A 22,636-nucleotide genomic window follows, 5' to 3' on the forward strand; every position below is an offset into this window, starting at 1 on the left:
TTATTTTATTGCAATTGGAGTGACTAAGGTCTTCCAGGCTAGAATTTTTTTAAAACTAGTTTTAGAAATAAGTAATTTTTCCGTAATTTCACATTTTTTATTTGGTTATTCCCAAAGATTATGATAATGGCAATTGCATTAATTGAATATGATTGCATATTAAACACCAACATTTAGAATATTATATTTTCATATTATATTACATTTTCAAAGAGAAAAAAAAGCTAACAAAAAATCAAGGATGTGTTTTTTAGCGATATCTAAGAATACATTTATTTAAAAAATGTTTTTCAAAGTAATTAACATTTTGTTAGCTATAGAAACCAGCCTTGAAAACATTGATTTAAAAATATTTATATTATTATTTCTTTTAATATTTATTCAGTAAAGTGTATGTTGCGATATTTGATGACTTATATAAACACTTGCATGCACATAACGCTAATAATTGAGCATATGCGAAAAGTCAAAGCCCCACATTTCAAAACTGTGGTGGATGCGAACCCAGATGGAGAGTTGGAGAGCAAATTATCTGCGTTTAACAAATTGGGTGACATGCTTTGAAGTTTTGCCGCGAGCAGCGACAAATGACAAGCATAACAAATGAATATTATGTGTTTTTCTTGTGCTGCTCAATCTCTGTCTTATTTTAGTGTTATTCAACATCCAACAAAAATAACATCGGCGACAAAATATGCACGACACTTAACAAAACAAAAGGCGCATCCGTGACAGAGACGCGAGTGGGATCGGGAGGATCGGGAATGGGGAACGGAGAAGGAGAGAGGCTTCAAATGTCGTAAAGTGGGCAAAATGTGCTATAAAGTTGACACATTCGGCACAGAATCGAACCCAAGCTACACATATGACATAACACCAAAAAAGGGTGTTAACACTGGACGGACGGAAGCGTCGAATTGTCTACGCCAAGCAGCCACTTAAGGTATAGTAAAGATCTCTAAGTGGTTACCGATGATGATGTTATACAATGCACTTGAGTATTGGATGTCCTTGCTCCCTCGCGCTGGACATAAAACGGCTCAGCGCAATTGCAGTTGACGATGAATTATTGGAAGTAAACTCGAGGCGGCTCACTTGAGAGGCAACGCACCGCAACTGTCACCTGATCCGAGAGGTTCGCACCCGTGCAACGTTGCTAACAAGCCAATGTGAAATTGCCTGGAATAGTCGCAATATTGCGCGGTAGGTTGTTAGGACTCGATTTGGACACATGTTTCTACTTCGCTCGGTTTTCAGTTTCACAGGCTAAAAACATCTTCATCGCTTGTCGGAGTAGCGGGAAATGGGAAGCGCATCTTTCACGCCGATTCGATTCTCTCTGTTGCCCATTCCCATTCCCATTTTCTCATTTCAATTCCCATTGTCTGGGGGCGTTATGGTGTATAAATTTCAAATATGCATTTCAGTATTTTTAAGAGTACTTTTCTCGGCATCACTGCGGATCTGTAGCGGCTTTTGTTTGTTTACCATAACACAAGCCCCAAATTCAATCATGGATGAATCCAATATAAAATATAATGTTGTTGAATGTTGTGATGGATGCACTTCAATAAAATTATATTAAAAACATGTTACTACAATATGATCTGCGATGCATATTTAATTGCTAATCAGTCTGCGTGATAAATTTCTTACGGAATATTGGTTGCGAGATGCTCCTTGTTTCTTAATCATTAATGAAAAATAATTTCATTTATTGACACACTATTTTAAGTCAATGGAAAACTAATCAATTCGATTCTTAATTAAGTTTTTGTTTCAATAAAATGAAATTAGATTATTAAATAAAAATATACATTTCTACGATACTCCCTTCTCGTAAAAAATTAAATTGCGAGGACACAACTTTCAGAATTTTACCACCATAAAATTGTACTACATTTTACAAGTAAAGAAAAACAGTGAAATTCTTAAAAGTTGATCCATTTTATCAACTTTCTTTATACTTTGTGTAGTTCAATTCACTTAGAAAGAATTCACTTATAAGTACTTGCAAAATATTATTAATTACATTTTGGGACAAACAAAAAAACAAAAAAACAAAGTTAGATATGAATATAACTTATATTGATACAAGAAGATCAATATTTTTTTGTTTAAGAGATTTTTGAGATTTCGGATGAATGGACCGACTGGCTAACTGTTTTATTGCATCGTCCTACCTTTTTTAGCTACCGGGTATAATCACTTAAACCTCCATTAATAATGTGCGCGCGTATTTGATGTTTTGTCGTAAATTATATTGATGGTGTTAATTAAAAACCTTCTTCGGCAGTTTACTTAGCTTAGCTCACAAGACTAAAGAGTCGGAAGCCAAAATGTGTCAGTGTCAGGGATTATTTTTTGGATTTTCAAAATTTGGATTGGGATTGGGAATGTGACGGACGCCCTCTAACCTGTGCCAGTGTGGCACGGCTTTGTGGTTTCAAACAATAATTAAAAGCAAATAAATCAACAGATTTGTTCATCGACTAATTGAAGCTCAAATAAATCAAAATTTAACTAAAAGCGTCGTTCAAGACCACCCAGAAATGCGGTAAAAATACAAAAAAAATAAAGAAACGAAAAAAAAGTTGAGTTGTAATCGAAGTGTTAATAGGCCAAACGGGTTTCGGGTGTTGGACGATTTGTGTGTTGTGTGTTGTGTGTTGCGTGATGTTGGACGTGCCTAGATCGATCGATACACGAATTTCGTTTGAAGGTTTTTTAACTACTGTGCCCAGTTGTGTGCCCACCACCACCTCCGCCTTCGCCTCCCACAAAGAAAAAGCAATCTGACAAGAGACGAAACGTTGACGTTGTTCACTCAACGGCCGTTCATCTGAGAGTTGTCGAGATTTGCCGCAAACTGCCGAGATGGAGATGGAGACAAGGAGACGGTGACGGTGACGGAAACGCAGACGGAGACGAAGACGGAGACAGAAGCAACAACAGCGGCAGCAACGGCGGCGGCAGCGAGTTCGCTTCACGGCGGTTGCACTTGAATGCTTCAACGACATTCTGATTTGTGGTTGCGGCTGCTACTGCGACTGATGCGACAGACGGTTGCAGAGCATTGGCAACCGCAACGGCCTGGGTCTGGGTCTTTGGGCCTGGGCCTGGGCCCTAGGCATGGACCTGGACCTGAGCGCACGCCGTTTGCCCGGCAATATTTCACGTGAAACCAGAAAAAAAAAGCACGAAAATAAAAATTAAAAAATATATCTGTGCCGTTGTAAAAAACAAACAAAAGGTGAAAGTTTCACCGTCTTGCCATGGGCTCTATCTTCTGCTATTAGACTATTAGGATCGGGATCGAGATCGGTATCGGGGTCGCAATGGCGCTCTGCAACTATGCAGCTATCTCACTCGTGCACCCTTCATCAAAAGCGCGCCACAGTTAATTTCAATATGGCGTCGTTGCCGTTTCCGCATGGCGATGTTCAGATGCTGCTGCTGCTGCTGTTGATGCTGCCGTTGATAGACGCGCTTTAAATGCATAAAATTGCTGACTATAAATAACATTTAATGAAACACATTTTTCGATTCTTGATTCTACACGCTACTTCTTCCCGCCCTTTTTGAAATACACTAGACTTGGTTATTTACATTTTTTGATGAAGTTTGTTGTAATTGAAAGTTCGTTCCATTATTCTCATCTTAAAATGAGAATCTTATTATTATTCATATTCAAAAAAATTTAAATACTTACACATACAATTGATCAATGGTCAATAAGAAAGATTGCAGATAATAAAAAAAATAAAAAAGATACAAACAAAGCAAATCTCACAATTAGAAATCAGAATCCAGTTGTCATTGAAAGGTTTCGTTACTTTTAAATCGATTCAATCTTAGAAAGTTATTAAAACTTTATTTCTTGAAGAATTCTCTAACTTTTTTATATCTTACCTTAACTTTTTAAGAGTATTTACTTATTAGCATGACTACAATGTTCTTTCTCTCTCTCGTTCTTATTGTTTTTGGCAGCGTACAAGAATTGGGAGGCGAAAACATTTAGTTTCGCATCTTCTATGCATTTGGAGTTATTATGGCAATCCCACTGCGCTCACTCGTGTGGAACAACGAATTCCCGGCGCAGTTCTGTTCAGGCCGTAGTTGGTTGGCCTAATATACAGTAGCGGACCCATAATTGGAATAGCTTCTAGCACATTTTTCACAGTCTATGAAAATATAATAAGTTTGCGACAAGTGCACATAATTTCTATTGCACGCTGTGTGCATTTAATTAATTAAGCAAAAATGGAAATAATTCTCGATTCTAGATTATGATTATTTCTCGTGTTTTTTTTTTTTTTTGCGAAAGCGATCAAGCAATTCAGGGAATCCGTAGATGAGTACAATGTACTCCATTCCACACTCGGTTTTTGGATTTTAGTTGTGGGTTCGAGCAAAGTACTTAAACCACCTACACAACATCCAACATCCTCCTCCGTTTCAGAAATATGTTAAACGTAAACTTGTGTTCATTTTATGCGCTTCGCGTGCACATCCAAAAATGTAAATGGTCCGTAACGGCAAATGAAATAGCAAAATTGTTGTTCTTCGTCTTATTGCTCTCCCTCTTCAAATGGCTATATTAAGTGTGAGTGTTGCGTCTTCTTTGCAATTTTATTTCGTTTCTTGCATTTCTTTTTGTTTTTGTTATTTCAAATGCTTTAATTTTATTTAAGTGTTTATGGAGAAATAACTAATGAAAACGCCTTAAATTGCACATTTCGCTGCACTTCTCTGCTCTGCTGTCTTTTTGTGCTGCTCTTTTATTTTGTCTTATAGTTATTAATAAACACACACACATACACACTTATGGATGTATTGCGTGTGTGTGTTAAAGCGCAGCATGATTCGCTCGATTTAAAATACATTTCCATGGCAAAGGCAACGCGCCGAGTTGCTGCCCTTTGATTTATAAAACGCATTCGCTTCTCTCTCTCTTCTCATCCAATCCTCACCAATCTCGACACCAAAACATCCAAAACGGAACGACGCCAAAAATTCGTTTTGATGCCGCGGTTTTGTTTATTTAATGTCAATGCAATTTATTTATTTTCCCTCGGGCCAAAGACAAAAAAATATTCGGCAAATTAACATTGACAAATAATAATAATAAAAATAAGCGACCATATGTTATGTACGATCTGATCCTTTGATATGCCGCATGACTTGCACAGTGCAGTTGAGTAAAAGACAGCGTTGTGTAATCTTATAACTTTACAGCCAAGTTCTTATATTTCCACGATTGAAATGCTCATTTTGCGAATGTTCAGTTACACTTTTAACTTTAACTTAAGTTATGCTAACAAGCAACGGGAAACATTCTAGGACACACAAGGTTTTTTTTTGCGGGTTCTCAGCTCTGCAAGGAATGCATATATTATATTAGTTAGGTATAATATTCAATAATAATCATTGATTTACACTCACACTATCAAAACATAGAAATATAAGGGATACTACGCTGCAAATTGGGGCCGGGGGCTGCTTTTGTTTTTGCTTAGCTTATAAAGGGATACGACTATAACGTTGCTGTTGCCTTACTCCTTCTTGGGCACACTGAGTTCCCAGAAGAGCTTGCCCATGCCACCAATGCCGACGAGAGCCAGCGCCATGGTGATGCGGTACAGCACATTGTCGACAGCGGATCCCTTCAAGAAGACGGGCTTGCCATCTTTCTTCTGGAAATGCTCCTGCACCTTGCGGATCTCAAAGTAACCCTTCTCGATCTGATCCTTGCTGGTGGCGGTGGCACGACGGGTGGTAGCAGTGCTGAAGCTGCGGACAACGGCCTGCGATAACAAAAAGCAAATGTGCGGTTAGTTTTGGGGACTCCAGCAACTTACGTAATTGAATGCATCATTATTATGCTTCCTGGAAAAGTAACATGGATAAATTGTCCATGCTACTTTCCGTAATGCATAAATGTCTGTTAATTGCACTTACTCTGGACAAGTTCATCATTTTGCTAAATAAATATTTTATTTTTAGTCGCTGAAATGCAAAAGTTCACAGGCTGAAGCGAAAAATTCACGGGCCCCAGGTTATGACAGCTGTTTGACGTCTATGGAGAACGGCGTTGCCACCTTGTTACAAATATACCACACTTAAAACTTTGCGAGTCACACAAAATTATTTAGAACTAAGACAAGCAAGCTTTTTATTAATTAAATGTTCTTATTTCATTAAATTCAGTAATAAAAAAAGAATTTTTTTTTCTTTGGTTAGTGCAAAAAATCGATATCAAGAACATCGATAGTGTCAAGCCTCCGAAATTTGCTATTCACACAAAAGCGTTCGCGGTATTCACAGTAAACATTTATTGTTATTTTATATTTGCCGCAGCTGGCTGTCAACCAACTGCTGTATTTACATTTATTTATAATATTAAGGAGTCAAGAAATAGTTCAGCTGCATAATGGGCTTTCTAACAGTATTGAAAAAGATGCGTCAAAAGGAAAAAGAGATGCGTATACTCCTACTGTAAGTTTGTTTGGTTGTCAATTGCCAAATGTGATTCATGCTCTTTATGTTTTTTTTAGTGGCCTGGACAATGCAGGCAAAACAACGATTCTAAAGCGCTTTAACGGCGAACCCATAGACACAATCTCACCCACTCTGGGATTTAACATTAAGACACTGGAACACAATGGCTACACACTCAATATGTGGGACGTGGGCGGCCAGAAATCATTGCGATCCTATTGGCGCAACTACTTTGAGTGCACAGATGGTTTAGTTTGGGTTGTGGACAGTGCAGATCGAATGCGTCTAGAGAGTTGTAAACAGGAACTGCAAGTACTATTGCAAGAGGAGCGCTTGGCCGGGGCCACATTGTTAGTATTGTGCAATAAACAGGATTTGCCCGGCGCCTTAAATTCCACAGAAATCAAAGAGGTAATCTTAAACTATAGGAAATTTTAAACATTTATTAACTTCTTATGGCTTACAGATATTGTGTTTAGATGACATCACAACGCATCATTGGCTGGTCGCTGGAGTAAGCGCTGTCACAGGCGAAAAGCTACTGAGTTCCATGGATTGGCTAATCGATGATATTGCCAAGCGAATATTTACCCTAGATTAGATTTGCGTACTTCCCCAGCATATACATTCTATACATCTACAGAAGCAAAGCCTAGCACATTAACAGGATTAACTTAAAGTTTACTTTTCAAGCAAATACATTTTGTATAACTTAGCATCCTTTTCGTTTGCGAACTGTGGCTTAAAGTTAACTTTGTGGACAGCAGTGAAGCCTTCATCTAGACTGGGCGTTTGATACTTTTTCTTCATCATGTTGAAAACCATGTCGTTGATGGACGAATGTCCAGTGTCCTGTAGCTCTCGGAAAACAATATTATGCTTCGCCTGCGTCGGCGTCACATTCATAACGAAGCAACGGCAAGGGATTTTGGATTCGTGCGCTAGCGTTACAAATTTTTTACGCGATGCCGCATCCACATTGGTATTGTCCACCACACAAGACTTTCCTGATTTTAGGGCGCGCTGGCAGGCTGTTAGACAGGCTTGGGTGCTGCCCAAAGTGTCGGCATTGGCAATCACATAACCTTTAGTAGCCAGCACGTCGGCACAAAAGTGGCTCTTTCCCGAACCCGGCAATCCAACCACAATAATCATTTCGCATTTCTTCGTGTCAAATTCCACATCACTTGGCTCAAACTGAGGAATGTCCACGTCGACGGTGCTGGGTTCAAAATCAGGCTTGTTCCATTCTTCTATGCGCCTGTTGAGAAAATGAACCTCGGGCGTGTAGAAAGATAGGCCAATGTTGGCAGCAAACAGGCGATCAGCCAGCGAATGATCCTTGCGTTGCTTCGTGACACCTTTGCCGGTTTCCGGCCTACCAGCAGCATCGCCTACGAAGAAACAACGCTCTTCCTTCACAGCAACATTGTCGTTCATTTCCTGTTTTAAGTGCTCCCACATGCCAGGCAACGGTTTGCGATAATACCCATTGCCTATGGCTACGAAGACCTGAATAGGCACATTCAACTTCTTAACTATATTCTTGACTTTCACTTTGAACTCATCCAGATTAACGGTACCGCGCGCAATGCCCGCTTGATTTGTAAAGAAGCAAATTTTGAAGCCATCCTTATGCAGTCGCTGCAGTTTCTCGGGCACTTCAGGGTAGATGATTCTCCAGTCGTCAGTGTTCTTGGGAAATACTTTGCCGGACTTGGTAGTGATGATGGTGCCGTCCATGTCGTAGCCGGCAATTTTGTGGGACGCCCTCAAGCCGGCGCTACTAAAGATTACCAATTTGCCATTAGCCACTGAATCCCAGTGCTCTTGATCACTGGCAATTGGAAGGCTGCTCTCCATGTCCACGTCTGTGCTATTTTCTTGTTCTTCGTTTGGGGCTGGTTTGAAGTGCACTTCATATGGATGTCGGCCGTAAACAATTTCTATAAGATCACCATGCTTCAGTTCACGTTCTGTGTCCTGCATGGCCATGACACCGTTGATACCGCAAGGGTTGATACCTAACACTTTAAGCTGTATACTTCCGTGTTGCAGATTAACTTGCAGCTGTAGTTGTCGCTTCGAGCAGCGGGAATCTCTGATGCCGGTTTCCTTGCTGCGTCCAATAATATTCTCACCGTTCGTCAATTGTATGGCACTGTGCTCAGCCTCCACGGGCCTCAATGTGCAGATACGCGATAAAGCCTCTTTACTAGATTTGGCCGCTGAGCGATTGAGGTACTTTGCCAAGGACATACTCAATAAATATTTAAATAATCAATAAATTTCAAGGAAGAAACAACTGATTCAAAACTGATGAATTTGCAGTGCGACCGCAAATTAAATTTTTAAATATACCATATTTCAAAAATATACCAATTGCGCAATTCGCATTTGTACATATCGAGATGGCTGTTTGCTTATCGGATTTGTTTTCATTACTACTATTGGAAAAAAATGCAGTTCAATTTCAATATCAATCGTGTAGCATATTTCCATTTAATAACAATTAAACACGAAACGCATAATAACCGTTACAGTATTTCGAAATGTATTCTCTTGATTCTTATTGGACAAATGAAGTTATCGCAATCATAGCTTATCGAATTTGAAAATATGAAAATAATGGCAGTTATGGTTTTAAATATCATTTTATTCTTCAACTCGACAGGCTGTAAACGTAGTTTATTCATTCTAAAAACTTTTTGCTACTCGAACACTATAAATTTTCTTCTGCTGAAAATTTATACAATAAAATGCAGAGGACTTTGATTTCCAAATTTTGTGTAAGCACTGCAATCAATTGATTTTCTCGTTAATAATTCGATTTCGTTTTTGTAGCCACTACTGTGCGACATTAGTCGATGCGGCAGCATAGCTTCTCCAATGCTTGTTGCGTCCCGTTCGTTTCAGGCGTCTCCACATCTAAAGCAACAGATGGCACCTGGAAAATTGACTCCTAAGATGGCAAAGTTGCAAAAGAAATTCCAGACGGACAATGGCACCCCAGTGTTCCTAAAAGGAGGTATTGCGGATGGCGTCCTCTACAGATTTACACTATTCCTTTGTGTACTGGGCACCATTGGCGATGTATGGCTTTGGCTTGGCTATATAATCGCCTAGAGAATTCATTATGGTTGAATGACATTTAATACAAGTTTACGAAGTTCAACGTGTTTTTTTTTTGTTTTAACATATCATTTATGCAGCATTTCATTCATTATACACACAATAAATACGACATTAGCATGATATTGTCTTTGGGATCATTTTATTTCAAAAAACTTTAAAAAATACATTTTATATTTTTGGGAGCAAAGTCAAAGGGTTATCATTGGGGTTTTATGCTCTCTTCGTCCATTTTATCTATGACCTGTTTTAGGCAGTCCTTTGTCGATGTCTTTTCCAGGTCGCAAACACGAGTCAGATCCATAGTGGCAATCTGCTCGATCATCTCCTTAATTTTCTCCTGCTTAATGATGGATTTCACAGATTGACGGATGCCAGTGCGTTGCCCAGCATTCGGTTTATGCTGTTCGGCCGAATCGTTTTCGATATGTCGCCCTTTGGCTCTGAAGTGCTGTTCGATAATCTTTCGTAATTTTAGTTTAGTTGCGGCACGGGATTTGTGAGTTGTTTGCTTGAGAGCAAGATTGCGCAATTCCTGGAAATTTATTTCCTTAGCCACTTCTATTGGATCTGCGTTAACTTCCAAAGAAAATTCTTCCACAGTGGCAACTATGCCATCATCATCGTCAATCTCCAACTCCTGCTGTGGTTCAACACTGGAAACTTGCTCAGAAGGTTCAATTGAATTTACTGCGGTGTCCAGCTTAGATTCCTCTTGCATTACTGGCTCTAAGGGTATTTCTTCTACTGCCTCAACTATTTTCACTTTAGATTTGTCCTTCTTCTGCTTAGGTTTCGTATTATCTTTTATATTTTTATCTTTTGACTTCTTCTTTTCATTCACAGCCTTAAAACGTTTCTTAAGAATTCCAATGCACGGTTTTGTCTTGATGCGCACCGGAAACAGCGAATTGTACTGAATCCCAATGCTATTAAAGCAATCCACAAATTCCATGGTATCAAAATCCTCCTGCAACGCTGTCCACAATTCTGTGTTATGCTTATTCTTCGCCTCTACCAACAGGTGGCTGTATCTCGCCATCTCTGCTTGAGTATAGTTCATTGTCTCATCCTTGCTGTAGATCCAATCACTATGAATTTCCATGAAACGCGATACGCCGCTTTGGGCAGCTAAATTTGCAATGTGCACAGAAACGTTTGGATTGCTGGCCTCCAAACGATGCAGTCGCGAGAGCGCTGCACCACCCGGATAATTTGTGCCCGAAACGACAAGAAGAAAGATGGTAATAAGCACATTAAGCAGCAAATGGGAAGCAGCGATTAGAGCCACAAAACTATGCCATGCAGACTTGGCGCTGTTAATCCACCTGTCAAAAATAAGATACGATTAGATATATTAAATCACTCCAGAGCTATTGACTTACATGCGGTGGCAAGCGCAGGCTGATGCTATGTTGAGAACCGGAAACACGTAGATTATAAAGCGCAGCTCCTTGTGGGGCAGTAAAGAGTAGAGTAGCACAAATCCCAGTGCCGACAATGCAAGCGGTCGTATGCGTGGTTCCAAATAAATGCCAATGGGCACAAAAGCCAAAGAAACGCCCATAGCCCGTGGCAAAGCGGAGTAAAAGTACCAAAGCAGCGGTGAGGTGCCCCAGTTGGAGCTCTTATTGAGTATAGTGTTGTACCATAACACCTCGCCCTCGGGCCAAAGCAGACGGCGCCAAAAGAATGAATCTACCAAGACCGTAGCTGTCAAAATGCCGACGCCAGCGGGCACAGCAATCTTTAGTAAGCTGTAAAGGGAAATTATTTTAATGACTGATCAATCATGGCTTGGGATTGTTGTTTAACTCACCCATCAATGGATAACTTCTGTTGCACCAGATCGAAGGCAAGAAGCAGGCCCAAAAACAGTGTCAATTCTGAGCGAAAAACGATGATCGCGATGCCCGAGCAAATGATGAAAGGTTTGTATTGGCCACGCATCCAACATGCCAAAGCATAGAGCACTGCAAGCAGAGTGCATATTAATAAATGGATATTATGCATAAAATCAACGAAAGCTTACCTAGTGGCAATGCAAAGATGTTGGGCAGAGGGCGTGTCATGTAAAAAATGAAATGAAATTGCGTTATGGTGATAGCCGTGAACCATAAACGCACCTCAATGCCATAGATCTTGGTCACCGCTTGACGCAAATTGTGCCAGGCAATAGAAATAGCGCCAGCCAAAACAAGACGAACTATAAATTAAAATATATTTACATTAGTAGTGCTCAGCAGTTTGATTTTCAGTGTTATTTTACCTACATATTGTGCCCAGAATTTATTTATGCTCAATGTCTCAAAGAGGAGTACAAACGGAGCCGACAACATGGAGACAATTAGTGGTCCAATGAAAGTGCGTGGCACAACACCGGGATACTCATGATGATCGTAGGCCGTAAAATTGTTGCGCAGATATAAGATATCATGCATGGCCTGCAGGTTGAAACTCTCCTCGACCTTGGTGAACGGCGTATATACGAGATGAGCCGCCGCCGTCAGGAAGATGAGTGCATCCATTTTAGCAAACAAATCAATCGTATTTGTGGCTTATTACATAATGGTCAGCATATTTGTGTCACCAAATGCTACGGTTTTTGGCCAATTCACATATATATCCGCATATATCTATGCATATATTCCACAGGTGACGTATTTTCTATCACCCAATATTAACCCGGCCGGCTTTTACTTCTTTTATTTGACTTTTATTTATTGCTTGCACATTGCCCAGACTTTAACGTTAATTTTGGCGTAACGTGTGTGAGCAGTTTTACTTTGGAATACAATTTACAATTCCAAAATAAAATCGAAAGTTGTTTTAAAAATAGAACGATTTTTCCACGTTGAGCAAAACACGAACAACAAAAAACACAACAGAAAACATTAACAGCTGTTCGTGAGTCACGAAGCTTATCGATAATAGGTCTAGTCACTGTGTTGCTGTTAACTGCTGTAGTGTGACCGCACCTAAGCGCGTAGTTTAAATACCACTTTTAGTTATTTCAATTTGCGGTCACTTTGCGCTGTTTTTTTTCCTGTTAGGCAAATTTGAAAGTTCAAGTCATTCTCCTGCTCTCCGTCTGTCTCTATTTTTCACTGTCGGAAATTAAAAATTCTAAACTTTTTGTGAAAAATGGGTTTATTTAGAGAACTCTCTATGGATAACAATGAATATCTTTTGGACGAGGCGGATGCCTATGTGCGTTACAAGCGCTTACAACTTCAGCTGGAGTTGCTGCAAGTGCAGGAAGACTACATTAAAGAGGAACAGCGTAATTTGAAAAAGGAATATTTGCACGCTCAAGAAGAGGTAAAACGTGCCAAAGCTGTGCCCCTGGTGATTGGACAATTCCTAGAGGCTGTTGATCAGAACACAGGTATTGTTGCCTCCACCACAGGCTCCAATTATTATGTGCGCGTCTTGTCCACAATTGATCGGGAGCAATTGAAGCCATCAGCTTCGGTGGCCTTGCATAAGCAGAGCAACTGCTTGGTGGACTTGGTGCCACCAGAGGCAGATAGCACAATTGCTATGCTGACTGCCGAAGAGAAGCCAGATGTAAGTTATGCGGACATCGGAGGACTAGATATGCAAAAGCAGGAAATTCGAGAGGCTGTTGAATTACCTTTAACGCATGCTCATTTGTACAAGCAGATTGGTAAGTTTCAACTAACTAATAAGTAATAAATAATTATTTGTATTGGTAGAAATTCAATAATTATTTATATCATTAGGCATTGATCCACCACGCGGCGTGCTGCTCTACGGGCCACCAGGTTGTGGGAAGACAATGTTGGCCAAAGCAGTGGCTAATCAAACCACCGCTGCTTTTATACGCGTTGTGGGCTCAGAGTTTGTACAGAAATATTTGGGCGAGGGACCGCGAATGGTGCGTGATCTCTTCCGTCTGGCCAAACAAAATGCACCTTCGGTCATCTTCATTGATGAAATTGATGCCATCGCTACCAAGCGTTTTGATGCTCAAACTGGTGCTGATCGTGAGGTGCAACGCATTCTGCTGGAGCTGCTGAATCAAATGGATGGCTTCGATGAAACCACCAATATTAAGGTCATCATGGCTACCAATCGTGCTGACACTTTGGATCCCGCTTTATTGCGTCCTGGTCGCTTAGATCGCAAGATTGAATTCCCATTACCGGATCGACGTCAGAAGCGTTTAGTGTTCAGCACTATTACTGCGAAAATGAATCTAGCTGAGGATGTGGATCTGGAAGAGTTTATAGCGCGACCAGACAAAATTTCCAATGCTGACATCAACGCAATTTGCCAGGAGGCGGGCATGCATGCTGTGCGCGAGAATCGTTACATAGCGCATTCCAAGGACTTCGAGAAAGGATACAAGACTAGCGTGCGCAAGGACGATGTACAGCACGAATTTTACAATTAAATATGTATGACGTAATCAGTCATAAATAATTATAGGCTTGTATTTTTATTAGCAATTATGAATAATATTCGAAATGCAACGTCAGTTAATGTAACGTATTTTATTTGCCATTCACATCTTACGTAAACACATGAGGCTAACAGCTGTTCTAGCCAGCTGTTGCTCTACATCGCCTAGCCGCTAGCCGGTGTTTACAATTCACAAGTTTGGAGATTGTTGTTTTAAAATACATTATTAGATTTTTGTGTTTTTTTCAAAAATGACTTCTATAGAGGCGTATGTATTGCGCATTAGACCGGCGGTCGATGATTTCGTCAAGCAACCAAGCAAAACAACACTGGCAAAAGTCAAACAGGAAGTAACAGGATTTGATTTTTCACAAGCGCACATATTTCAAGCACAAATTGTTGTGCCGCTTGTGATAAAGCTGGATGAGCTCAAAGGGTAAGTTTGCATTCGCTGCACAAATGCACTTCAACTATAACTTTATTCATTTACTTGCAGTGAAAGCCAGGAGCTGCGCACTAGCTTGCTCGACGTAGTGCGTCATATAGTTTCCCAGCTTTATCTAGCAGATGAACGCGGCCTTCGCTCTATACTCATGGCTGCTTTGTTGCAGCTGCGGGTTCCTGGCGGTGCCAAAATGCTGCCTAATCTCTCGGAGGAAATTAAATTGGCAGCTGTGCTCTGTATGTCGGAAGCTCTGCGACGCTCTCCAGGCGATGTACTTGAGATGTTTTACACCAAAGACAAGGTGTTGGTAATTGGCCAAGTGCTGCTCACGCTAGTGGCTCTTATACAACAGGAAAAGAATCGCAAGTTGGTCATTGCATCGCTTGATTGCCTTATGGTCCTGTTTGGTGTGCAAGAAGGTGTCCTTGAGACGGATTATGTGCTACGCCATCAAATTGCCAATACCATCTTTATCTATCTGCCTAAAGTTGTAACAGTGCTCTTTGTGACTGCAAAGGGCGATGACAAAATGGGCCAAACCATCAAATCAGTAAGTGAATCATTGCCATAAACTTAATTTATTAAAATAACTATATTTCCAGATGGCTGTAAAAGCCTTGGGTCGCATAATATGCATTATGTTTGAGGAAACGGATAAAATTGGGGGTGGACGTTATGATCTGGATGCATTTCGATTGCTGTTTGATAATGCCAGCAAGGAGCAGTCAAGTGATCTAAATTTGTTCGCAAGCAAAAGCAGCACACAAGAGCAGAACGATGAGCGACTGAGGCAGCTGCAAGCGAACCCACGTTCCGCAGACTGGATGACAGCCTCCATGAAACACATGACGCCCATTTTCGCCGAGACCAGCATACTGAGAGCACATGATAGCATCGAAGTGCGCAAAGCATACGCTGAAATGTGTTGTCTACTGCTTCAGAATTGTGGCAGCAATCTGCAGCAGAACTTCCTCCACCTGCTAGAGAGCACTTTGGCTTTGTCTGAGGATGAGGACCAACAAATTGCACAACTGTGTCAAGCGACACTGCGTCAGCTGCAGGACCAACAACGTTATTCCAGCATCTTTGACGAAAATGTCGAATTGCTACTTGATACGCATCTGCACAGACTACCACGCATTCTACATCGTTGCGATGACAACGAACAGTTTGCCGAGCTGCTATTCCTTAAAGGTTGTTTGCACAATCTCAGCGCCGACAAATTACAGCTGCTGATGCTGGTGCACAAGAACTTGGCGCTGTTTGTCATGTGCCTACTGTCCGCCCTGGATCAGCGTCTGTCACGTGAGCTGCTCAACGAAGAGTATTCGTTGCGCAAAGTCGTTGAGGGCAGCACCAGAGAGTTGGCTGCACAACTCACTCAATTGCCTTGGCGCCAGTTTAAATATCTTAGCTCGAAGCGTTGCGTGGATGCCCTTTACGACATTGGAGCGCTTCTGGGCAGCGAACCTGCTTTGCATCATTTAATCTTTGACTTTTGCCAAGACTTGATCAAACAACACAGTCCATCTATGAATGAGGCTATATTATTGATCACGCTTATGGTAACGCCTCAGCAACGAACTGAGCGTAGCAGTCGCTTAAAGTTGTCCCAACTTTTCGTAGAGCAGCTGCTCGCAGATGAGCACTGGCAGTTGGCGTTGCATCCAGATGCAGCTTGGCGTCTCAAACCCGATAAGGTAGGCACTATGTATACTGACATGTTCTGTAACTAATATTCTTTATTTTAGCAGCCCACATCTTGGTGGCAGGATCATACACCTGGTATGTACTCGGGTGCTTTAGAGGTGCGCACTCAGGATTGTGATTCGGACGATGAGAGCGAACCGCTCAGCAGTCGCGTCAGTATTTCAGATGCTCAATTTAATGTGCTGCATACCTGCATTGTGCTCGATGCCTTGGGTCACTGTGCCAGCTTTATTGGCGACACCTTCGATCGTCACATTTTTCGCAGCTTGCATAGAGTGCTTTTAAAGTTGGCCAGCAGCAATACAATTGTTCATCAAGCTGCCACATTTGCCTTTGTGTCCATCCAGCGTGCATTGAAGTATGCTCAACCATCACATTTCATTGAGTGCTCCACGGACTACATCACATTCCATCTTAACACTCTGCTGAAGAAGGCAAGTTAAAGTTCTTAGCTGTCTATTCTCAGTAGTAATTTTTGTATTGTACTTTTATAGTCGCCAGAGAGCAACGCCGCCGTGGATATTCTCAGCGTAGTGCTGCAATATAGCACGCGTGGCAATGTGCCGCACTTGGACAGCATATTCCAGACAATCTGTGAAGAGTGCGCCAAGTCGCATCAATCCGATAACATTTACTCATATCTGCGTGTCTTCAATGCCTTTCTGCGTCACGTCACCAGTTGGCAAAGTGAAACAGTGCAGCAAGTTGACGACATTCAAATGCAAGTGGAGGATGAGGAACATCATATTTTAAACACTTGGCTAAATGTTCTCAATAAGGTAACGATTGATGAACCCATTGATTTGAATAGTGCGCCCAAGGAAGAACCAGATGTCACTATGCCGCCCGAAGGCGACGAAAAGAATCCCTCAACAGAGCCTACGAAACCGGAGCTACCGCGTCATATTGCCATGACTAAAGAGATATTAAGTCAGGTAATTAAGTTCTTATCAAACTCGGAGCAGACGCAACAAATTCTGGCTCTGGAATGCCTGGCTACTGGAGTACCACTGCTCGCGGACTATGAGAACGAGCTCTTGCCGTTGGTGCATCTAATTTGGCAGCCACTGGTTGAGAAATTTCGTCAGAAAGATGCTCTTGTGTTAAGTCGATGTTTCAGTCTTCTGCACATACTCGGTTTGCATGCTAAGGATTTTATTTTGAAGCGTAGTCTTAGTGATGTTGTGCCACAACTGCGGGAATTCCTTAAGGCAGCCAGCGTACACAGCATCGCAGAGAAATCTCTAGCTTCAACGCAAGAATACAAATTGCAGCTGAAGCTATTGGAGCATTTACCGGCATTCATTCGAAGCTTGCAGATTGATGGAAAACATTTGCATGACCTACTCAGCATTGTGGCCTTGTATTTGTCGCAGGCACAACCTAAGGAAATGCAGCAACTTGCTGCACAAGTTTTCCACAAACTATTTGACTACAATGGACCATTTGTGTATGTGACGCTGTTGCAGCGCGCTCATCTCAAGGATTACAAGACAAATGTGAATGACATATTTGATGTCATAGGATTAAGTTTAGCCAAACAAGTCGATGTTGATCTTAACTAATTAAATAAAAAAGAAATCAATTTTAATTATTACACAATTGCTCTATTCTGCATTCCATTCAAATAGTTTAATATTACAGAATTTAATGCTAAATGTCTTTTGTGATGCATTGAATTTGAATTGAAATGGATTATTGAGGTATTTTTTGTTTCTAACTTGCGTAATTTTTATTAAAATGACTTGATATATAAACAAATTTAAGGATGAAACAAAAGCATTTGGGCAAAAAAATTAAAATAAAAACGGATATAGAAATGCGGGCGGGGCAGGGATAGGGGAGATTATGTTAAAACTGTGTGGACCACGCAGATTATTGCCAAAAGTTTTTTGTTTTTAGAAAATGCTATGCATAAACATAATACATTTGTTTACTGTTTACGGGTTGATTCTTTTCTCTTCATTTAGTTTTAGTTTTTGTTTAATAGCACAAACACTTTAAAGTGATTTACTCAGATGCTTAGCACCCAAATTAAACTTAGCATCTGACTTTTAAAGCCACATTAATTATATCATTCTTTGTATGCATAGTTTTTCTTGTATCAAATATAGCAGAATTTGTTTGTTGTAAAGTGATTGCTATGCACAGTTGCCATCAGTCCAACTTAAAACACAACAGTGTTATTTACTCGAACTCCACCTTGTAAACAGTCGAATAATAAGCAAGCTGTTGGCTAAAAGGTCCTTTGAGCATTTTAGAATTCGTGGTTTTCCAGTTTTCTTGTTGTTGTGTTTTGCGATTGTGGGTTCTCAAGCATGGGCAGGAAGGGATTTTTAGTTGTTCTTTTTGTTTTTGTTTTTTCTTTAGGAATTTATAGTGTGCTTAGCTATTGTTATGCATAGTTGCTACGTTGCTATGACTACGCCAGCCAGTTCATCAGACTATTGGCATATGCCATAGGCTTCACATCAGGATGTGGCTGAAATAGTACGAATTTTTGTGTTAACAGATGCATTAACCTATTACCTTAGAGAAGACAACTTACCACAGCCTCAAAAGATCTGATATTTGGTGTTAAATTGTTACCAGTAATTGTTATAAATGCGCCCATGTTGCCCATAGTATCACTATAAAAAATAAAATGTAGAATTAATACGTAATTAAAAACTTTAGCAATAGCTATAAACTTACCAATAGTTCGGCGCCGAGAAGACTGTTATACATTGGCCATTGTGGGCCATTTCATAGCCCATATCCTTTACTTCATGGCTGCGAATGATGTAATCCAATTTGTTAAGTTTACAGAATGTTTCAGTGACATCGGGACCAAACTGTATTCCCACCCCGCGCTTCGATGGGCCACGGCCCATCCATTGCTGCGGATCGGACCATAACAGTTCACACATCAATCCCTCTTCTGGTGGCTGGCAATTGCGATCGATGCGACGAATGTTATCCAATGTAACATCGTCTGATGAAAAGAGACCACCGTGCATGACAAGAATCTTCTGGTTGATGCAATGGCACAGTGGAAGCCAATTGAATACTTGCGTAAATATATCGGCCATTGCGCTGGTGTACTTGGCCGTAACTTCGCCCGTAAAACCGTACATTTGATTCATGTTGATACTTTCGTGATTGCCTATTTCAACATACATTCGAATTAATTGCCTGGCCAACAGATTTCACATTATTTGCTTACCGCGTGACAGGAAGAAATGATTGGGATACAGCAGCTTGAAGCCAAAAAGCGTAAATATGCATTCCACGGAGAATGAGCCTCTATCGACAAAATCTCCATTGAATAGATACGGATTTTTCTCCGATGGCAGTCCGTTGATCTCAAAGATGTTCATCAAATCGTAGAACTGGCCGTGAATATCACCACAAATGGTAAATTTCTCCTCACCTGGCACCTTAATGTCCACCAGCGATGGCTGTGAACGCATATAAACATCAATGTCGCAGAGTATCTGTAAAAGAATTGAGCATATTAGTATCGTAATTACGAAATGCAACTATATAAATTATACCTTATAGGCGAATTTGCGATGCAGTCTCTTTTGTGCCTTATAGTGCTCCATAAGGTCTTTCATAAACTGTAAAGTAACCTTGCCATCCTCCAGCTGAGGACCCTTGTAGTCATCCTCAATGGCTGCAATAATAGGCTGAATTAATATTTCTTCTTTCGTTATGTAACTAATGCTTACTGATGTTCTCCATATCTCTATACATCTCCGATAGCGTCTTCTCGGGCTTATCCACTGCAATAGCGCGCTCAAAGGCGCGCATTTTAACTATCTTATTGCATTCGGTAAACTTCAACTTGGCATCTTTATCATTGGGCCTGCACTTGGCCACCTACAAAAACACAGTTATTCAGTAAAAACGTGAAGTAATTTGATGAATTAAAATTCTGCTTACATATTCAAAATCGGATAATGCCAATTTGAATTTGCCCAAGGACATATGGGCCGCCGCTCGTCGGTAATAGCCTTTCAAGTAGCTGGGATCCGTCTTAACCGCAGACACTCCATCTTGCAGCGCAAGACCAAAGTTTTCCTGCCGCAAATGTGCCAAAGCTCGATTTGCATAGTAAATTGCACTGGTTGGATACAGTTCTATGGCTTTCGAATACATTTCGATGGCTTTCGTAAATTCCTTGGCTAGAAAATAAAGCAATAAATGTGTGGTGTTTATTTCACATAAGAAACTAATTCCGTGTTCCAAACAAGATAAATAACTACTTCAAAAATGAACAAAGAAAGATACAAATTATCTCACTTCCCACAGGCTTTTAAGGTTAGGTCGAAAGGTAGCGTTTTTTTGGGAGCACGGGACGCATTTTTGCTGTTCGCAAGAGCGCTGAAGGATGTTATCCCCATAAGGCCGTGACTTCGAAATTGTAGCGAGTGGTATAAGTAATGGATGTAACGACATTGGTAACTTACTTTTGAGCAAATCATTTCCCTTATTTTTGTACTGCTCGGCCGCGGCAAAACCTTGGTCTCCTGCTTCCGGCGCTGAATCACGTTTACTGGCGCTATTCTCGGCATTGGCCGCTTGTTCCTGCAGATTATCCGTGCATTTCTGCTGACTTTCCAGTTCGACGGACGACATATTATGTTTTTATTTGACAATTATCTGCTGCTGCTGCCTGCTTGACTATTTATTTCTCTAATATTATTTACTGTCTGCAACTTTTCTAGTGCTTGCAAACGTCGAAATGTTTTAGTGGTGTGCAACAAGCAAAGAAGAAACTGGCGCTAATTATCGAAAAGTTTTTACAATTTTCAAATCCTCAGAACGCTATTTCAGCATGAAATTGTTTTTAACTTTGAATTCCTGTACTCTTGACAAAGTAATGACAATAGAAAAAATAGTTTTTATAAATTGTAATTACTATAACTTAGCGCAAATGTTTTTCATTCAACATTTGTGCATTTTTCAAATAAGGTGCGGGTGCTGTGTAACGCCGCATTGCCGCATATCGATACATTTTGTGCAGTGAGCGACGCAACAGCTGTTATGAGCTGGGCTTTGTATATTCCCAAGCATCGACGAAGAAAAAAGTTAGAAACGGGTTGTGTGTTGTTAGTGTAGAAACTTTGAAGCGGACAGAGAGTAGTTAAACGCCTGAGTTCATTTAACTGCGCCAAGAATCTCACTCAATTTACATTGACCGCAGCATCAGTGCAAAATTGTTGTCTTTTCAAAAGTGTTTGCGGGGGTGTGTGAAAAAAATCAAATATGTCTATGAGTAATTTATCAGTAGACGGGGAGTTCCGCTATATCATACAATGGTTTAACGAATGGAGCGAGCTGCAACGCGACGATTTCGTTTATGTATTGGTGGAATATCTCACACGAGAAGGTGAAGCTGGCACTGGAAATGGAAATGGCAGCTATGTGAATGGCGTCGTCAATTCGTTGGCCACGTCTGGAGTGCAGGACAAGCCGATGAGTCTATTTCAATGCCGCGTAACTATTTAAAAAAAAAATAAAAATTTCTCTCCCATTTCTAATACTGTTTCTTTAAACAGATTAAACTGTTTCGTGAATGGAATCCAAAGTGGCCAAGTGACTTCAAATGCAAACTGCAAGAGAAAATCAACGAGATTGACCCCAAAGTCGGAGAAAAAATCATCAATGAGCTGAAGACGCCGCATTCAATGCACAATGGTGATGTAGCTGTGCATTTAAATGTAAATGGAACTAGCGGCAACTCAGTAGATTGTGAACTAGAGCAATCGCCAACAACAGTCTCAGATACATTGCCGGTCACAATAGATTCAGATCCAACTTCAACATCAGCAGTTGTGGAAGTAAACGCTGCTATTGACCAGACTTTGGAGACAGATAATGATAATCATTTGGCAGCCGTGTTGCGTCAAGAAACACCAGTCGATGATGATGATGATGATGTTAATAATGATGATCAAGCTCATGCTGACACAAATGGCACTTATGCATCTTCGTCGTCTGCTTCAGTGACAACGATTGCGGTGAATGCGTCCCCAACTCTACAGCAGCAACAGTCGCCGTTGATCGTCGAACCTGTAGAACAGGTCGAGAATAACGTTTCAGCCAGTGTCATTGTTACTGTTGCCTCTGCTGCTGCGCCGCCGACAGCAACTGCAGCTGAAATAGTCCCGGTGGCATAGATGATGGCGCCTACTTTGATGATCAACGAACGAAAAAGGCTTAACGCAACATCAGCACTCAGCATCAATTACATTCCATATACATATACATACATTTCTAGAAAGTTAGGCATTCTATATTTTAAGTTCAAGTGCATTCTACTAAACCATGTTAGTAATACTTTTGTGAAGAGCGCTGTAAGAAGATCAAAATATATATAAATACGTGACTATTCTCTCTGACTGCAATAATCATTTGTTTAGAATACGTACA

General features: G+C 40.7%; 9 protein-coding genes across 10 annotated transcripts; 5 read left to right on the plus strand and 4 right to left on the minus strand.

Annotated features, from left to right (window-relative positions):
- Positions 1-5,214: 5,214 nt before the first annotated feature.
- Positions 5,215-6,121, minus strand: LOC133837994 (cytochrome c oxidase subunit 7A, mitochondrial). Its single transcript, XM_062268914.1, has 3 exons — positions 5,962-6,121; positions 5,446-5,807; positions 5,215-5,377 (listed from the first exon to the last, which is right to left on the minus strand). Exons 1-2 carry the CDS (start codon positions 5,977-5,979, stop codon positions 5,556-5,558), a joined length of 270 nt encoding a protein of 89 aa, XP_062124898.1. The 5' UTR covers positions 5,980-6,121; the 3' UTR covers positions 5,215-5,377; positions 5,446-5,555.
- Positions 6,122-6,266: 145 nt separating this feature from the next.
- On the plus strand, positions 6,267-7,217 carry LOC133837991 (ADP-ribosylation factor-like protein 2). The gene is made up of 3 exons (XM_062268911.1): positions 6,267-6,498; positions 6,558-6,912; positions 6,968-7,217. The coding sequence occupies exons 1-3, from the start codon at positions 6,434-6,436 to the stop codon at positions 7,100-7,102; spliced, it is 555 nt and encodes a 184-aa protein (XP_062124895.1). The 5' UTR covers positions 6,267-6,433; the 3' UTR covers positions 7,103-7,217.
- Positions 7,183-8,852, minus strand: LOC133837984 (uncharacterized protein F21D5.5). Its single transcript, XM_062268900.1, has one exon. It carries the CDS (start codon positions 8,758-8,760, stop codon positions 7,183-7,185), a length of 1,578 nt encoding a protein of 525 aa, XP_062124884.1. The 5' UTR covers positions 8,761-8,852.
- A 283-nt stretch (positions 8,853-9,135) lies between these two features.
- On the plus strand, positions 9,136-9,756 carry LOC133837993 (cytochrome c oxidase subunit 7A1, mitochondrial). Its single transcript, XM_062268913.1, has 2 exons — positions 9,136-9,290; positions 9,346-9,756. Exons 1-2 carry the CDS (start codon positions 9,261-9,263, stop codon positions 9,625-9,627), a joined length of 312 nt encoding a protein of 103 aa, XP_062124897.1. The 5' UTR covers positions 9,136-9,260; the 3' UTR covers positions 9,628-9,756.
- Positions 9,569-12,515, minus strand: LOC133837983 (probable Dol-P-Man:Man(7)GlcNAc(2)-PP-Dol alpha-1,6-mannosyltransferase). Of its 2 annotated transcripts, none has more exons than XM_062268898.1 (5): positions 11,903-12,515; positions 11,666-11,839; positions 11,453-11,606; positions 11,019-11,390; positions 9,569-10,961 (listed from the first exon to the last, which is right to left on the minus strand). In XM_062268898.1, the coding sequence occupies exons 1-5, from the start codon at positions 12,159-12,161 to the stop codon at positions 9,836-9,838; spliced, it is 2,085 nt and encodes a 694-aa protein (XP_062124882.1). In that variant the 5' UTR covers positions 12,162-12,515; the 3' UTR covers positions 9,569-9,835. The 2 variants fall into 2 exon arrangements, with proteins under 2 accessions (XP_062124882.1, XP_062124883.1); XM_062268899.1 differs by having other exon boundaries at positions 11,907-12,040.
- Positions 12,516-12,528: 13 nt separating this feature from the next.
- On the plus strand, positions 12,529-14,137 carry LOC133837988 (26S proteasome regulatory subunit 6B). Its single transcript, XM_062268905.1, has 2 exons — positions 12,529-13,303; positions 13,380-14,137. Exons 1-2 carry the CDS (start codon positions 12,778-12,780, stop codon positions 14,051-14,053), a joined length of 1,200 nt encoding a protein of 399 aa, XP_062124889.1. The 5' UTR covers positions 12,529-12,777; the 3' UTR covers positions 14,054-14,137.
- A 94-nt stretch (positions 14,138-14,231) lies between these two features.
- LOC133837981 (TELO2-interacting protein 1 homolog) lies at positions 14,232-18,698 on the plus strand. Its single transcript, XM_062268897.1, has 5 exons — positions 14,232-14,497; positions 14,558-15,056; positions 15,109-16,206; positions 16,261-16,650; positions 16,711-18,698. The coding sequence occupies exons 1-5, from the start codon at positions 14,313-14,315 to the stop codon at positions 17,779-17,781; spliced, it is 3,243 nt and encodes a 1,080-aa protein (XP_062124881.1). The 5' UTR covers positions 14,232-14,312; the 3' UTR covers positions 17,782-18,698.
- Positions 18,340-20,950, minus strand: LOC133837985 (serine/threonine-protein phosphatase 5). Its single transcript, XM_062268902.1, has 8 exons — positions 20,671-20,950; positions 20,144-20,385; positions 19,930-20,080; positions 19,753-19,874; positions 19,422-19,692; positions 18,911-19,361; positions 18,765-18,846; positions 18,340-18,698 (listed from the first exon to the last, which is right to left on the minus strand). The coding sequence occupies exons 1-8, from the start codon at positions 20,837-20,839 to the stop codon at positions 18,639-18,641; spliced, it is 1,548 nt and encodes a 515-aa protein (XP_062124886.1). The 5' UTR covers positions 20,840-20,950; the 3' UTR covers positions 18,340-18,638.
- Positions 20,951-21,102: 152 nt separating this feature from the next.
- On the plus strand, positions 21,103-22,614 carry LOC133837989 (uncharacterized). The gene is made up of 2 exons (XM_062268906.1): positions 21,103-21,700; positions 21,763-22,614. Exons 1-2 carry the CDS (start codon positions 21,470-21,472, stop codon positions 22,381-22,383), a joined length of 852 nt encoding a protein of 283 aa, XP_062124890.1. The 5' UTR covers positions 21,103-21,469; the 3' UTR covers positions 22,384-22,614.
- Positions 22,615-22,636: the final 22 nt, after the last annotated feature.

The sequence above is a fragment of the Drosophila sulfurigaster genome, chromosome 2R, assembly GCF_023558435.1.
Source record: "Drosophila sulfurigaster albostrigata strain 15112-1811.04 chromosome 2R, ASM2355843v2, whole genome shotgun sequence".
Taxonomy (NCBI): Eukaryota; Metazoa; Arthropoda; class Insecta; order Diptera; family Drosophilidae; genus Drosophila; species Drosophila sulfurigaster.